Raw genomic sequence first — 15,065 nt, forward strand, 5'->3', positions numbered from 1 at the left:
AGATGCCTCTGAACAGTATTTACAGGGGTCCTGAAGTAAGTGCGGAAGTGTAGTGCAGAAACTATACAGAAGCCATAGTGTTTGGGAGCCAAAAGAACCTGAGTTCATATTCCCAACACACACACACAGAGAGAGAGACAGAGAGACAGAGAGACAGAGAGACAGAGAGAGAAAGGGAGAGAGCACCACTCGTAGGCATGACCTGAAATCTTTGGGCTTCTCTGGGTTTAGGTTTTCGTTTTATTTTAATTATTTATTTACTTAGTCTCAGGCTGGTCTCAGACTCCTTATATAGTGGAAACTGGCCCTGACCATTCTGCCTTTACCTTTCAAGTGCTGGGATTGCAAACAAACCCAGTTTGCTCTTTTTTGGTTTTAGCTGTAAAAAAAACCTTCCTGGAAGTTGGAACTCTACTCTAATGCCCCTTTACTGAAAGATAAATTCAGTGTGCAATTCAACGGGCTGGAATCCCTAGGGACATCTCCCAGGCCTCCAGTTCCCTGGAGAGAGAAGATTCCCACGCTGTGCCGATTACCAAATCGCCAGGCTCAATCTCTCAAAAAGTCTCTAAGACCACCTAAGCATCTCTGCATGATCCCAAGCGCCTATTTTACAAACTGGGAGGCCAAGGAGCTGGGAGTGTACGCGCAGAAGTTCAGGGCTCGTTTGGAACGCATGAGGCACCAGCAGTGCCAAAAAATAAAAACAAGAGCAAAGGGAGCCTAGCCAGGGACCCTGCAGGCCCCGATCTTCTCCAGCTCTAAAGCAACAGCCCCGCAGCAGCTCCGGGGCGGGGCCAGCTGGAACAGGCGGGACCCAGTGAGGATCATGTGACTCCCGGCCCGGAAGCTCTTGAGTCGAAGACCCGGGTTGGAGGTGCTGGTTCAAGTAATCTCTCGTGTTCCCCACTATGGCCTGGACCAAGTACCAGCTGTTCCTGGCCGGGCTTATGCTGGTCACCGGTTCCATCAACACGCTTTCAGCAAAGTGAGTCTGGGTCGGGCCGGGAGGGGCCTGCTGGGCCCGTGGGTTCGGACACCCTGCGCCCTGTCATGTCCTCCGCCGGTCCGCTACTCCCCAGCCCCACCAGCGCTCCACATTACAGAGAGCTCAGATGCGCTAGTGAGAGGCCGTGAGAATGCGGGCATCTGAAGGCCGCTTTGATTCGCGGTCACTTCTGTCTCTGAGCCTCAGTTTCCTCATCTTTGAACCGAACGCTTGGATCGGTTCCTCCTGTCGGCGCTCTGGTTGCTGTGCTCAGAGGCTGAGCGCGTCAGGGTCTGGGGGCCTCCTGCAGTGGCCGAGCTGAAGGGATGGTGAGGTCGGGAGCAGGTGACCACGGGCTCGTTCATGGGGAAAGAAAGGGAGAGACGCATCTTGGATGCTTGGTTGGGACTCTTTGTGTCTCAGGTCTAGAGGCAGGAAAGAGAAAGGCCAACTGCAAGTGGCTTGTTCAGATGCCCAGCGGGACTTTTTCCCTCCATGATAAGAGGACACACCGCCCTGAGGAGTGGCTTGTTGAAAGTGGTAGGATTAGAATACCAGCACAAAGGCAGGTGGTAGAGACCAGTCTCAGACAGAATGAAGCCACAGGGACCAAAGTGTCTGGCTGGGAGAAGGGTCCTTAACCCAAACCAGAAAGGTAGCTGGGTACTTCAGCTCAGGTGTGCGGGAGTAACAGTCTTCAGAGGTTGGGTGCTAAGGACCAAGCAATCACAAAGCTGAGAAACCCAACGTGGCCCTCTCCATGATAAGCAGAAAGGCCTGTCCTTTATCTTGGCAGTTCTTTGTCACTTTATCTGCCTCCGCCTCAGGGCAAGGCCTTTCTTCATATATTCACCATCTAAAGGAGCAAGCAAGCAGCACCCATCCTGTGTCCAGTGTGTACATGGACAACAGTGGACCATGCTCCTCTCCAAGTCTGGCCTCAATTTCTTAACTGGGCCCTGCTAGGCAAGAGGAGTTGGTGTGGTGATACCCAATAAAAGGTCTCCTGACCTCCAGGGAGGAGCTCTGGGCGTCCTGGGCTTTCTGTGCATCGAGAAGCCAGCTGGCTTGGAGCCTTGTGTGGCCGTTTCTTATTTACTTCTCAGGTTTCTTTTACCTCACAAAGTCTATCAAAGCCGTCACGTGCCTAGGAGAGAAGTAGTCACTTCATAAGGAGCCTACAGTGTGGGAGAGAAGGAAGAGGTGACGAGAGAAACTCCCTGTCTCGGAGATATTTAGTGTGCCAGGTGGAAGAGACAGGTGTGTATACATACGTACGCCAGTCACGGGGCGGGGGAACCCTCCCCTCTTAAAGGAGGGCACAGTCACCCTAGAGTGGGGCCTGTGCATTTCTTGGGCTTGTTTCTGGGTGTCTTATGATGGATCACACCAGCCAAGGACTGCTTCTGACGTGACTATTAGCCTGTCCAGGCTACTGTCCCCAGGAAGAATCCAAATGGTCATTTTGCTGCTTAGATAAACCAAGCTGACTCAGTCCTTCCTTTAAAAACTTCCAAACCGGTCAGGTAGGAAGCCAAGGCATCCTCAGTCCCAGGAAGCCCCACCCTTTGAAGCTGCTGGAGAGTCAGGAAGAAGGCTTCCAGGTGAGAGTCTTAACCTTTGATCCTGCCCTTTGCCCTGCTACCTAGTGTGTGGCCTCTCAGGAGACCCCAACCCCCATCCTGAGGTGGGGGCCCAGAGGGACTGTAAACAGTGCCCTAAAGTAAACAGGGAGAAAGATACCCTGGGAGAAAGAGGGTGGGGGAGCAACTAGCCTACCATGATGTGAGCTCCTGGTTGAAAACAGCATTGCTGGCTGGTGGTTTACACTCCTTATGGCCACATCAGCAAGGGCAGCCAAGACACAGCACCCAGGCCTGCCAGGTTACAGGCTATCTACCTTACCATACTTTCACATGATCTTAGGGAGGGAAGTAGTTGAGTTCATCGTCCCTTGATTGGAAACTGAGGCACAGAATGGTTTAGTTACATGCAACTTGAACTCACTTCCCAAGTGAGGGCTTGGATCTGAATGAGTCAATCCTCGAATCTGTACACCTGGCTACCAGTCAGGGTGGGTATCTCACCATCCATTTCTGGAGACTAATTGATTATATATTAATTTAACTTTCGAATTATAGCTGTCCTGAACTCAGGACCCTCCTGCCTTCATGTCCCAAGTACTAGGTTTACAGTCAGACACCACCAAGCCCATGGGCATCTTATTAATGTTATGAGCAGAAACCATCCAGTCTGATCCCTACAGTTTATAAAAGTAGCCTCAAAAGAAGTTGCTTTTTGTGACTTGGCTTACTGATGTCAAGAGGGATTGGCACCCAGGCTCAAGACTTTAATCCCATTCTCATCCTAGTCCTTAGGACTGTACTGCCGAAAAGTCCTGGCTCTGTGGGGTGTCCTCTCTTAGCTCCCACACTGTCTAGAAGGGGCAGTCCTATAAATAGCACCTCCTACTCCCACCCCCACCATCAGGGTACCCTCCTGATGGGACTAGAGAGCAAGCTTCTACAGGCCAGGGAATCCTGTCAGCCGTCCCACTTGCTCATCTTAAGAGCCTTTGGCAGACTTTGGCAGTGTCTCACGTGTAAGAGGAGCTGATTGCTGCCTTTCCCAAAGTCCCTGGGGACACTGGCAGTTTCAGATGAGGAAGCGCCTGAAAGCATGTGTTGCCTACCCAACAGGGACCACAGGTCAGCTCTCTTTTGCCCTCTCAGCAGCTTTTAGAAGACCACAGAGAGCTATCACATGCCCATAGGGAGAAAAGCCTGAACTGCAGCGTTGAATAATCCTCACACCCCTGTCTGGGTATTGGCCAAAGTCCCCTCCCTGGGAAGTTTTTCTTCTCCTTTCAGTGGCCATTTCCTCATCCCCTCACCAAGCACTTCTGTTGACCATATCCTTGAGCTAGTATGTCTGCCTGATTCAGTGCCCATGGCTGGAACCCATTTCAGAACCTCGGGATCCAGATCCAGCTGAGGTGCTCTGTGAGAGGAAGAACCCAGGGTCAAACAGAACCTCGTGTCTCCCTCCGAAGCTCCTGAGGCAGTCCCGTGCCCAGCTTCTGCAGGTTGAAGAGCTCACACAACCACGGAGGGCTTAGGAGCCTGACTTGCCTCCACCTGTGGGCAGGAGACCCCACGTGGCATCACCAGGCCTCTGTTAGAGACGGAGCATCCCCTGCCCCGGCCCATTGGGTTCTATGAGTGGCTTGGCATTGTTGCTTCAGTATGGCTGTGGGACCAGCTTGAGAGAGCCTGTTAGGAGGTGACTGCGGGAGGATATAGAGACTGCGAGATTTGGAAGCTGTGTGAGAGGAGGCGCCGGGCCTCTATGAGCCTTAGTCTCCTCAGCTGTAAAAATGGGTATGATAGTCTCTGCCCTGTTTCCCCCACAAAACTGTAGGAAGGTCTTCTCACCAACAGCAATGGGGGGAGGGCTGGCCACCATGTATCCTCATGGGCCTCCTGCCCAGGGGGAGGCCATGTCCTTCTGAAGACCCTTGGATGAGAGACAAAGAATCTGTCTCACTGGTTTGACATCCTGTAGATTCAGGAGGAAATGGCAGCAATTCTGCAGGAATCAGCGCTGACTGGACGTTGCAGACATTTCTTCAGTCTCTGCCGTCAGCGGTGATGAGCTTTGAGTGTGGGCAAGGAAGTCCTGCTGCAAGTGACTCAGCACCCATCAAAGTTCCCCACAACACAGCCTGCCTGCTGAGGCTCAGGCAACCCTGGGAGAAGCTGGCCTCTGCCAGCAGAGAGCATACGCTCCTAGGGCTTCAGAAGAAGATGTCCAGAGAGAACAGAGTCCTATCTGCAGAGCTGGCTTCTCCTCGCCTCAGGAGGAATGGTCTGGAGTAAGAAGGTTTAGGAAAAGTTGAGAGGCCGAAAGCATGGAACTAGATGTTGGCATTCCCAGTACCAGCTCTGGCTACCAGCCCTATTTTACATGATGAGTCCTCTGGCCCGTCACGGACCCTAAGTACCTCCATCTGTCAAATAAGGGGTTTTGCATGGTGATGCCCGGCTTTTTTTAGTTCCACATGTCATAGCTGTGGGACTTTGGAGACACCACCCAGAACTCCTCTGCCTCAGGCAGCAGAGAGTGTCCAGAGACCGAATGCTCCCCCAGGAACTTGTAACCCAAAGCCCAGTAAGGTCACACTGACCCCACCCAGGTAATGGCTGCACAGGTAATGGGAGAGGAAAGGGAAATAAAATGGCATGAGCTGAACACCTGCCAGAGCCCTGGTGTACAGGGCTTGTGTTATCTACTACTTTTGACACCTGTCAACGTTGGCCTGGGAATCCCTGGACCCCATCCAGCCTCTGTGACCCAAGCCTGAGCCTCCTGAGTGTTCTGTGTTTCCGACAGTAAACTGCAGCAGAACTTGACCACAGATGTGCATGTTGTCAATTGGAAATACCCAAACTTCTCTCTGCATCCCGAGCCTGAGTCACCCTCTAAGACAATGGTCCCTTTGAGGCTTAATCTAACCCTCCCATGCAGTGTGCTCTGTGCAGGCCTGGCCCAGGTGGTACTCAAAGAATTGGTGAAAAGCCACGTTTATGGTGGTGCACGCCTTTCGCCACAGCAGAAGCAGGTGGAACTCTGTGAGTTCCAGACCAGCCTAGTCCACATAGTGAGTTTTCGGCCAGCCAGGACTACATCGTGAAACCCGGTCTCAAAGGAAGAAATGTCTGGGGGCAGGGAAGGCCACTGGAGAGATATTGGGGAAGCACTTCCTGGCAACAAAGTGCCCCCTGACTTTAGGGGTCATGGCTGTCCTCCTTAGACACTTTAAGGCTGCACTTTGGATCTTGTCTCTGAAACATGCATGGTGAGCCAAGACCCCTACTCGTGCCTCCTCCCAGGCCTGAAGAGACGGACTGGGCCGGGAGCTGACACCTGTTTGGATAGGTTTTTAGATACAAAGAGATTCCATTTCTCCAGTGGGACGCCAGCCAAGCAATGCCTGTCCAGACAAACCAGGCCTACCTTGTGGAGAAAGCCTGGACAGGTTGTAATGAGAAAGTCTCAGCTGGGCAGCCAGCCAGCTAACTTCCTACAAAACTGTTGGTGTTGCTGTTGCATCATCGGGGGCCACCTCAGACTGTGGGAAGTCAGTCTCATGGACACTGGGCATGAGGCCAAAGCACCTATCACACTCACAAGCGAGAGTCTGGCAGGCTCGGCCACTCAGCAGAACCTCTTGGCTGTGCAGTGGTGTGCAGGGAGCAGTGGGTGGAGGATGGACTCGTGTGCTAAACACATTCAGACCTCAGTGAGCCTGGGACCAGAAGGAGCATTAGGTGTGAGCTGCAGAGCAGCCCAGTGTGCTCCTGGGTAATGACCACACTGCTAGGTCTAGGTCTAGAGGGTCTTCTTGAGTGTCAGTCTGTAATATAAAGGGACAGCACCACAAGGAAATTGCTTCCATTTTGCGTGTAGGTGGCAACAATTCAGAACGATGGGTGTAGATGTCTGACGTGTCCTGGGAAGCCCAGAGCTGGATGGAGGCCTGTTACACCATCAGTCTCCATCTGTGGTGGCACTCACTGGCATGCTAACCCAGGATGGGTGCCGCATGCTTTAGTAAGCATTAGAAGGGCTCTCCGGGCTGTGAGAGATCCAGCGATCATGTCCTGGGCCTGAGTGCCTCTCTAGATCAGGGGCTTGGTTGGTTGTTTGGTTGTTGTAAGACCCTGGTGTGTAAATTATCCGCCTGTTTCAGTTGTTGTCTTCAAAGGCTTACTGACTGTCTGCTAACCTAGGCCTAGTCCTGGAAGCCTCTAGCCTCCATACAGGCTAACCTAGGCCTAGAATGTTTTCAGCCTCTGACTTAACTGCTTAATAAGCTCACCCTTTCTTCTTCTTGCTGAGCTCTGGGCTGGCAGGCTCAACTCAGCTGTATTGACTCAAAACTCCTCTCCCAACTGACTTAATTAGTCTGGCCTTTCTCTCAGCCTATTAATTGCTCTGCTTGGCCTCAAACTAAGTCCAGCAATCTTTTGTAATCTCCTGGCTTCTTCTCATTTTATGGGTTATTCAGTCTTCACCAGAGTTCTCTCTGCAACCTCTCTATTACTGTCTCAGTAAACCGCCTCTTTTCTCTGCATTGCCCCATAAGTAGCTTCCCTTTCTCTTCTTGTGAGAGTTGCTCATACCCTGTTCTGTCAAATCTTTCTCTGATTCATTAACTTTTCTGCCTCAATTAGGCATCACTTTCAAACATGGGTGCTTCCTTCTGCAAACTACTTTTACCTTCATTGTTTGGGATTAAAAGCATGTACCACTACGCCTGGACCTAAGCTTTTCTTTACCAGAAACTTGCTCTATACCAGATCTGCTTACCTCTGTCTCTTGGATTAAAGGCATGTTTGTATTCCAGCCAGATCACACAGACCTAAAAGGTCTTTGGATGTAATCTCTTGCCAGAATAGCCATGTTCTGATTTAAAATTTCTCTACACTGGTGACCCACCAGCCAAAAATAACGGCACAGAGACTGTTTAAAGTTTCAAAGCCTAGGCCTTAGCTGGGCAGACTCTCAACTAGCTCATTTAAGTTAACCCAACCACCTAGCCCCGTCTGGCCACTTTTCATGTGTCTCCTGCCAAAACGATCCTCCTCTTTCTTCTTCCCAGAGTTTCTTTCTCTGCCCGGAAGTTCTGCCTTCCACTTCCCATCCTAGCTATTCCTGCCCTAGATTATATAGTGAGACTTTGTCTTGGAGGTTAAAAAAGAGTGTGTGTGGGGGGGGGGAATGACCTCCTTTTTGCCATGTGTATGTTTAATAGACTAAATTTCAAGCCGTGGCTTTAATTTTATTTTGAGAAGCAGTGGTTATAACATGCTTCATATAAACAACACTAATGTAATAATATCTGATTTCTATAAGTTGCAGGCACACAAGTGCTGTGACTCTACGTTCATAAGTTGATGGAATATATCTTAAAGCCCCTCCCCATGGAGACAGGCTCCTCTGGGGCTGACTGTGAGTCCTGCCTGGTAGAGACTCCCATCGTGCTACTGCCAGTCTGACCTTCTGTCTCTGTGCTGCAGGTGGGCTGACAACTTCAAAGCTGAAGGCTGTGGAGGAAGCGAGGAGCATAGCTTCAGCCACCCCTTCCTCCAGGTACCAACCATACCCTCCTGCCCATCTCCCAGGCTTCTTCCAGGCACCCTGGGGGCCAGTCACTTTCCTGGCCAAGGGATGAAGCTACCCTGATTTCCCCCAAAGCCATCTACCTCTCTCCTCTCCCAGAATAGGGCCAGAGTCCCAAGAGCACCTCTGGAAGGGGCATAGTCCTCTGTGGGAGGTCTGCATAAGTCCTGACAAATGAATGGCCATGCTCTCACCATGACCCCCCTGGACACATGGAATGTATTAGTTCCAGTGTTTTGGACATCTCCCTGGAGCCCAGAATTTCACGGGGATGGATGGGGACAATGAAAGACACCCTATTTCTAGTCAGAGTTGGAAGACTCAGGTTTATTCCCCCGTGTGTTAGCAGCTGGCTTTCAGCCCTTCCGGGAGCCTTTGAACCTGTCTGAGTCTGTTTCTGTATCTGGATTGTAAAAGATTGGCCCGGTGGGTTGATTTTTACGCCATGCCACACCCCCACAGGATGTCCAGTGAGATGTCCTGGGGTCCCCGTGACAGGCCTAGGCGCCTGGATGGCGTCAGAGCTGTTCTGCTTTTGTCTGTTTGACATTTTGAGGTTCTAGGTAAGCTCTGAAATGCAGCTATATTAAACAAAAAGCAGTGCCACTGAAGGCAGCCCCAGAGACCCTGCAGCGCTGAGTCCTCAAATCTTGTCCCTTCAGGCAGTGGGCATGTTCCTGGGAGAGTTTTCGTGCCTCGCTGCCTTCTACCTGCTCCAGTGCCGAGCCACAAGGCAGTCAGATTCCAGTGTGGAGCCCCAGCAGCCCTTCACCGCCCTACTTTTCCTGCCCCCAGCCCTGTGTGACATGACTGGGACCAGCCTCATGTACGTGAGTAAGTAACCTGGCCAGGGAGGCCATGCTTACGGGACCACCAGTGACTAAGCACCCACCACCCACCTATCCTACCACTCCCCGACAGACTTCACTCTCAGGGCCAAGCTCATCTTGTTCCTTACCCTCTAGGGACATTTTGGTGGCAGCCAGCCTTTGCCCTTAACCTCCAATAATCACGACTTTCTTTCCTTTGCTAGGCCTGAACATGACCACTGCCTCAAGCTTCCAGATGCTGCGGGGCGCAGTGATCATCTTCACAGGCCTGTTCTCAGTGGCCTTCCTGAACCGAAGACTGTTGCCAAGCCAGTGGCTGGGCATCCTGACCACCATTGCGGGACTGGTGGTGGTCGGCCTGGCTGACTTCCTGAGCAAGCATGACAGTGAACACAAGCTCAGTGAAGTGATCACAGGTGAGGTCAGGTGGGAACCAGAGGCTGCTTCTCCTGTCCCCTCCCCTCTGGACGTCTAGCATGAAGCCATCCCCCAGCTTGATCCATGCTCTGCCATGTGTGTCCGTGTGTCTGTTTCTGTGTGTGTGTCTGTCCTGGGTTGGACCATGTACCCACTCTTGATGGGTAGAAGTGTGAGGGAGACCAGAAGAATATGACTGCACCAAGAAAGAGAGACAAGCAGCATGAGGAGCCTGTGCAGTCCTGCAGCTCATGCTCACAAATCTGAACTGCTGGTTTGGAGAGGGACAGAAGGACCAGTTATGGACACATGCAACCCAGACCCCAGGAGGAACTACCGTGGCACATTTTACAATGATGAGCTCTAGTCAGAGTCCCATTTAAACCTGAAGTGCCTTGTCTCAAGCGTGTTGCTCCTGAAAGGACCTGCCTACCCCAGGTGCAGTTCTCAGGCCGAGGCAGGCCTCTGAACCTCCGGAACCCCGGGTCTGCCTGCCGTCTTACCCTCAGGCCTAGAAGTCAGGCAGCTGACTTGCCACACTCCGTCCCTGTATCCTCCTGTCAGGGTTCCAAGGAGCCCTGCTTCATGTGAGCCTCTTTCTCCTCAGGTGACTTGTTGATCATCATGGCCCAGATCATTGTTGCCATCCAGATGGTGCTAGAGGAGAAATTTGTGTACAAGCACGACATCCACCCACTCAGGGCGGTGGGCATCGAGGGTGCGTGTGGGCGCAGGCCTGGGGGGGCGGGCGGTAGCAGGTGGGACAGGCATGCCGGGGCAGCCTGTGCTGTGAAATTCGTAAAAGTGGACCGCAGGGCCTCCATAGAGGACATGGGTCAGGGGAGAGGAGACAGAGGAAAGCGAGCGAGTCACCCCTCTAGAGGAGGTCGCAGCCAGCAAGGGGCCAGACAGCACACTTGAGCTTCAGCCAGATAGAGGCAGGGTACCTCCTTTGCTGGACAGTTCTCAGTCTCTTGGGGCAGGAAAGGTGACGTTGGAGCCACAACTCCCAACAGGCAGGAGGAGGGAAGAGAGACTTCCTGGCAGGGCAATGGCGTGAGTTGCTAGTTGTGAGTTTGGGAGCCGGTGAGTAGTCATTTGAATGCAGTATAGGTATGACATGGAGGCAGATGGATGGATCCCAGGAGTGGACCACAGGAACCTAACAAACACACAGGTTCAGAGATGAGAGGTGGCCTGCCTGTGGGCCGTGTCGGGAGACCCCAGGGAGGGTGGAGAATGTGACGCACTCTCTTGCTTCCCCCAGGCTTCTTTGGCTTCGTGATCCTCTCCTTGCTCCTTGTACCCATGTACTACATGCCAGCCGGCTCCTTCAGCGGGAACCCCAGGGGTACGCTGGAGGACGCGCTGGATGCCTTCTGCCAGGTGGGCCGACAGCCGCTGATCGCCGTGGCCCTGCTGGGCAACATCAGCAGCATCGCCTTCTTCAACTTTTCGGGCATCAGCGTCACCAAGGAACTGAGTGCCACCACCCGCATGGTACTAGACAGCTTGCGCACCGTTGTCATCTGGGCCGTGACCCTCGCGCTGGGCTGGGAGGTCTTCCACCCCCTGCAGATCCTTGGTTTCCTCATCCTCCTCCTGGGCGCTGCCCTCTACAATGGGCTGCACCGTCCGCTGCTGGCCTGCCTGTCCAGTGGCTGCCGCCTCCCTGCCCAGGAGGGAGAGCAAGAGAGACTGCTGGGTGACAGCCGGACTCCCATCAATGAAGCCAGCTGAGCCCATGGTGGGCTCTCTGCTGCCGCTGGATGGCTGGGGCCATGCAGACTGGTGGGCCATGAGTGCCCTGTCCCCAAGGCCTTGCCCCACCCCTCCCTACCGACCCCTCTGGGCAGCTGCTGCCAGAGAGGGTGGCAGGACACCAGGTCCTCTTTTATTCTTGATGCCTGTGATGTTGGGACACAGCCCCCACGGGCCAGGAAATGGTAGCCGCTCTCAGCCTCCAGTTCTGCTGCACTAGAAGCAAATTGTGAACTTGAATGGCAGGAATTTACAACCCTAGTATTTCTGTGTTATGCACTAACTTGTCATAGTAGATTATTTAGCTTATGAGTCATAAGCTACAAAGACGTCAGTGAACAGGCTCACATCAGAACTAAGAGACGCATTCTCCAAACTTGAGAGATACTCGAGCTTAATCCTGTGTGAAGAACCTAGCAGGCTGTGCTGCAGACTTAGTGTGTGCTGCAGACTCGGTGTGTGCACCAGGTGTGTGCACCAGACCTGTCCACTCTGCAGCGAGGGTATACATGATGTGCCCTTGGTGCCTTGCACCCCAACATCCTGTGGGTCTCTGATTGTCACTAGCCTCAGAAAAGAGGTATGGTACAAAGGTACCTCTACTCCTCGTGATTTCTTTTATTTTTTTTTTCTTTCTTTTTTTTACACTGTGCAGCCCTGGCTGTCCTGGAATTCATCATGTAGACTGGGGTAGCCTCAAACTCACAAGGGGTCCACCTGTCTCTAACTTCCTCAGTGCTGGAATTAAAAGTGCACGTCATCGTGGCCAACACTTCTTTGATGTTTTGATGTTCTGTTTTTCATACTCCAAGGCTCCTCTGTCTGGGAAAGTCTATAGGGGGATTCCAGGCAGCCCTTAGAAATCACTTCACAAACCCATTTTGTTGAGTCACATTGTGTTGTGTTTGAAGCAAGGTGTTATTGTGTAGCACCAGCATTCAACTTCCTATGTAACCCAGAGCTGGCTTTAAACTCAGTCCTCCTGCCTCAGCCTCCCGAGTACTGAAATGACAGGAATCTACCACCAGCAGAGCTTCTGTTTTAAGGTAAGGAGACTGAAGTCCAGAGTTGCAACCTGTTTGGCAAGTGGGATCTGTGTCTGGCCGTCAGCTTGGGCCAAAGACCTGGGAGAGCCCTGATCTATGCGTCTGTGTGACTGTGTTAGTGAGAGCTAGAGCAGGCGTGGCTCACAGCCCCACTTCTAGCAATCCAGACCACAGTGCCCACCAGGATGGCAGACCTACAGGGCTCTCCTTTATTGGCATCCCCAGCATGGGTTAAATGCTTAAACCCTCCCTCTCATGATGTCTGCAGAAGCATGCACAGAGGGAAAAGCCATGGCACTCCCAGAAGGGTAAGTGGTATACACATAGCCAGCATCCCTTCCAGCCCTGTGTGTTTTGATTCCAAAACTGGTCCCACTATTCTATGGGTCTCTGTAGGTCTTCGGGGTGGATTTCTATGGCTGGGCTAAATGCCTAACATTACTGTTACGCTGCAGGAATTCACCCTGAATAGAAAAAAAATGCAGCAGGAGCCACAGGGCCCTGGCAACCCTTAATCCCAGCATTGCTATGGCATTGAATGGTTGACTGGCAGCTACATAGTAAACAAAACACCTCTTTCTTTTAAGAGATTATTAGGGGAAAGGGCCCTTGATGAGCAAGGCCCTCAGTTTACATTTGATTCCAATAGATTCTATTGGTATGTCAAGGAAGGAACTCCTCCATTTCCTTAGCCCTGAGTCCCAGGGACTTGAGCTTCTCCTAGTGTGCCTCACAGGGAGAAGGAAATGAGCTTCTGTACCCATTTTCTCAAGGTAGCAGAGACAGTATGGCAGCTGCCTCATGCAAAAACAAAAACTGGGCCCCCACAGTGTTCTTTTGGACTTTATATTTTAAAAAGAAATAGAAAATAGTCAATGTAAGGAAAGAGAAAGGGCCTAAGAGGCCTAAGAGTAGCATCTGGAATCAATGTTGAATGTTGAAAGCACAAACATCACTTACTCCTTCCAGTGAAGACCTAGAGCCCAGGGCTGTGGGGATGCTCAGCAGTTAAACCACTGACCTCCCCACAGCCCTCAGTGGAAGGAGCACACTGACTCCTGACTTTGTCCTCTGACCTCCAAATGCATGCCGTAGCACACATACCCACATTCACATACATGTCATACACACATGGTAATTCAAAAACTCCTGAAAGACTGATGCCCAGAATGCAAACGGCTTTCTCACGTCACAGCCTGTGACAAACAATGCCAGGTGCCCTGCTTCCTTGCCCGTCCCATTGTGCCACAGATGGAGAGACCATAGCTGGCTAAACATGCTATGTGCTAAACAGGCATGTGCCACCATGCCTGTCAGCCAACATCTGCTAACCCCAGATAGCAGGAGACTCGGAAATCTTAAAAGTTTGGGTTACCATTCTTAAAACATTTGGGGGGCAGGGGGGCTAAACTCTGAATCTTAGAAGTTTGGGTTACCATTCTTGAACATTTTTTGTGGGGGAGGGAGGGAGTTGAGACAGGGTTTCTCTGTGTAATAGTCCAGGTTGTCCTGGAACTCAGTTTGTAGACCAGGCTGGCCTCGAACTCACAGAGATCCACCTGCTTCTGCCTCCCGAATGCTGTGCCACCACTGTAGTTCTCCCACCTGGGGGCTGCCTTAAAGCAGCCGAGGAAGTCAGGAGGGTCTGGAATGGCCTTGGGAACAGCTGAACAAAGAACATATGACCGTAGGGGAGTAGTTAGGGGCACCAAGTATTGAAACTAGGCACTTCAAGGATGCTTGATTTGCATTATACAGCACACTCCAATCCTAAGAGTAGAATGTCAGTGCTTGACTAACATATAGATAAGCACAGGGAGGGGAGAGCAAGCAGGGAGCTGTGTTAGAGGCCATATGTAAAGTGCGGCTAGGGGAGTCTATAATCTAAAGGCACTCTCCAGGTGAAGTCAGGCAGAGAGCAGGGGCGAGAGGAGGGAGTTCAGCCTTCAGTGCCAGCCTTTAGCAGTAGCTCCTAACTCCTAATGGCTATCCGGTCCAGGCCAGAACTGCAACCTCAAGCAGCTGCGTACCTCCAACACACCTCTACCTAGCTTGAACATTGAACACCTTTTTAGGCATGGCAAAATGTGGGGCCTGGGTTACACTGGAACCAGGAGGAGGCAGTCTGGAGCAGGAGTGGGGTCAAGTAGGGTCCAACCTCGGAAATCTTGAGAGTGATAGGAGTGAGGAGCACTCCCTCCTCTGCCCTGGGTCTTCATGTCCTGGCACATGTAGTCCCCTGCCCCCCTCCTGCCTTTGCCCACCAGAGGAGGCCACGTAGTCACAGCCAGGTTAAACTTCCCCTCTTACAGAGTCATATCCTCATGCAAATGAGGCATTTCCAGCATCTTAACCCCTCAGCCAACTGTACGCTCACTGGGGAAGCCTCTACCCACTCCCCAAGGTATAAATAACCTATTTCCACACACCCCCCGCAAAAAAACCCCCTTCCCCCCCCCCCCCCCCCCCCCCCCCCCCCCCCCAGTCAATGAAGCCTGCCTCCCAAGAGTGAGTTCTGGGGCAGTGCCACTATAGCTTTCCAGCCCTTAATCTCAGCATTGCTGCTGGGAATGGTTGAGTGACAGCTCAAAAACAAAACACTAAAGCGTTTGGGATTTGGGAGGAGTGGCCTATATGTAGTCCGGAACTGACTTTTGAAATCCTGTCTTAAGAGTGAGTGTGAGTGCAGCATTGGGCTGCATTCTGTACTGCTGCTATTTATGGTTTATATAATGCCATAACTAGATTCTTTGCCACAAGATAAAACTGATAACCCAGAAATCAGGATTTTGTAGTTTTTTGTTTGTTTTTTTGTGCCCCTTTCTCCCACTGCTGGGC

General features: G+C 51.9%; 1 protein-coding gene across 2 annotated transcripts; it reads left to right on the forward strand.

Annotated features, from left to right (window-relative positions):
- Positions 1-851: 851 nt before the first annotated feature.
- Slc35f6 (solute carrier family 35 member F6) lies at positions 852-11,953 on the forward strand. Of its 2 annotated transcripts, XM_055626507.1 has the most exons (7): positions 929-988; positions 2,095-2,248; positions 8,071-8,143; positions 8,836-9,007; positions 9,207-9,419; positions 10,028-10,138; positions 10,688-11,953. In XM_055626507.1, exons 4-7 carry the CDS (start codon positions 8,845-8,847, stop codon positions 11,158-11,160), a joined length of 960 nt encoding a protein of 319 aa, XP_055482482.1. In that variant the 5' UTR covers positions 929-988; positions 2,095-2,248; positions 8,071-8,143; positions 8,836-8,844; the 3' UTR covers positions 11,161-11,953. The 2 variants fall into 2 exon arrangements, with proteins under 2 accessions (XP_055482480.1, XP_055482482.1); XM_055626505.1 differs by lacking the exon at positions 2,095-2,248 and having other exon boundaries at positions 852-988.
- The last annotated feature ends 3,112 nt before the right edge of the window (positions 11,954-15,065 follow it).

This window comes from Psammomys obesus, unplaced genomic scaffold (genome assembly GCF_907164565.1).
Source record: "Psammomys obesus unplaced genomic scaffold, mPsaObe1.curated_primary_1811, whole genome shotgun sequence".
In the NCBI taxonomy this organism is placed as follows: domain Eukaryota; kingdom Metazoa; phylum Chordata; class Mammalia; order Rodentia; family Muridae; genus Psammomys; species Psammomys obesus.

Bases quoted from the DNA above. Each gene is read 5' to 3' on its own strand.
- Slc35f6 (XM_055626505.1), top strand. From the start codon at position 912: ATGGCCTGGACCAAGTACCAGCTGTTCCTGGCCGGGCTTATGCTGGTC. The intron at 989-8,070 runs GTGAGTCTGGGT...TCTGTGCTGCAG, and splicing joins ATCAACACGCTTTCAGCAAA to GTGGGCTGACAACTTCAAAG. The intron at 8,144-8,835 runs GTACCAACCATA...TTGTCCCTTCAG, and splicing joins TCAGCCACCCCTTCCTCCAG to GCAGTGGGCATGTTCCTGGG.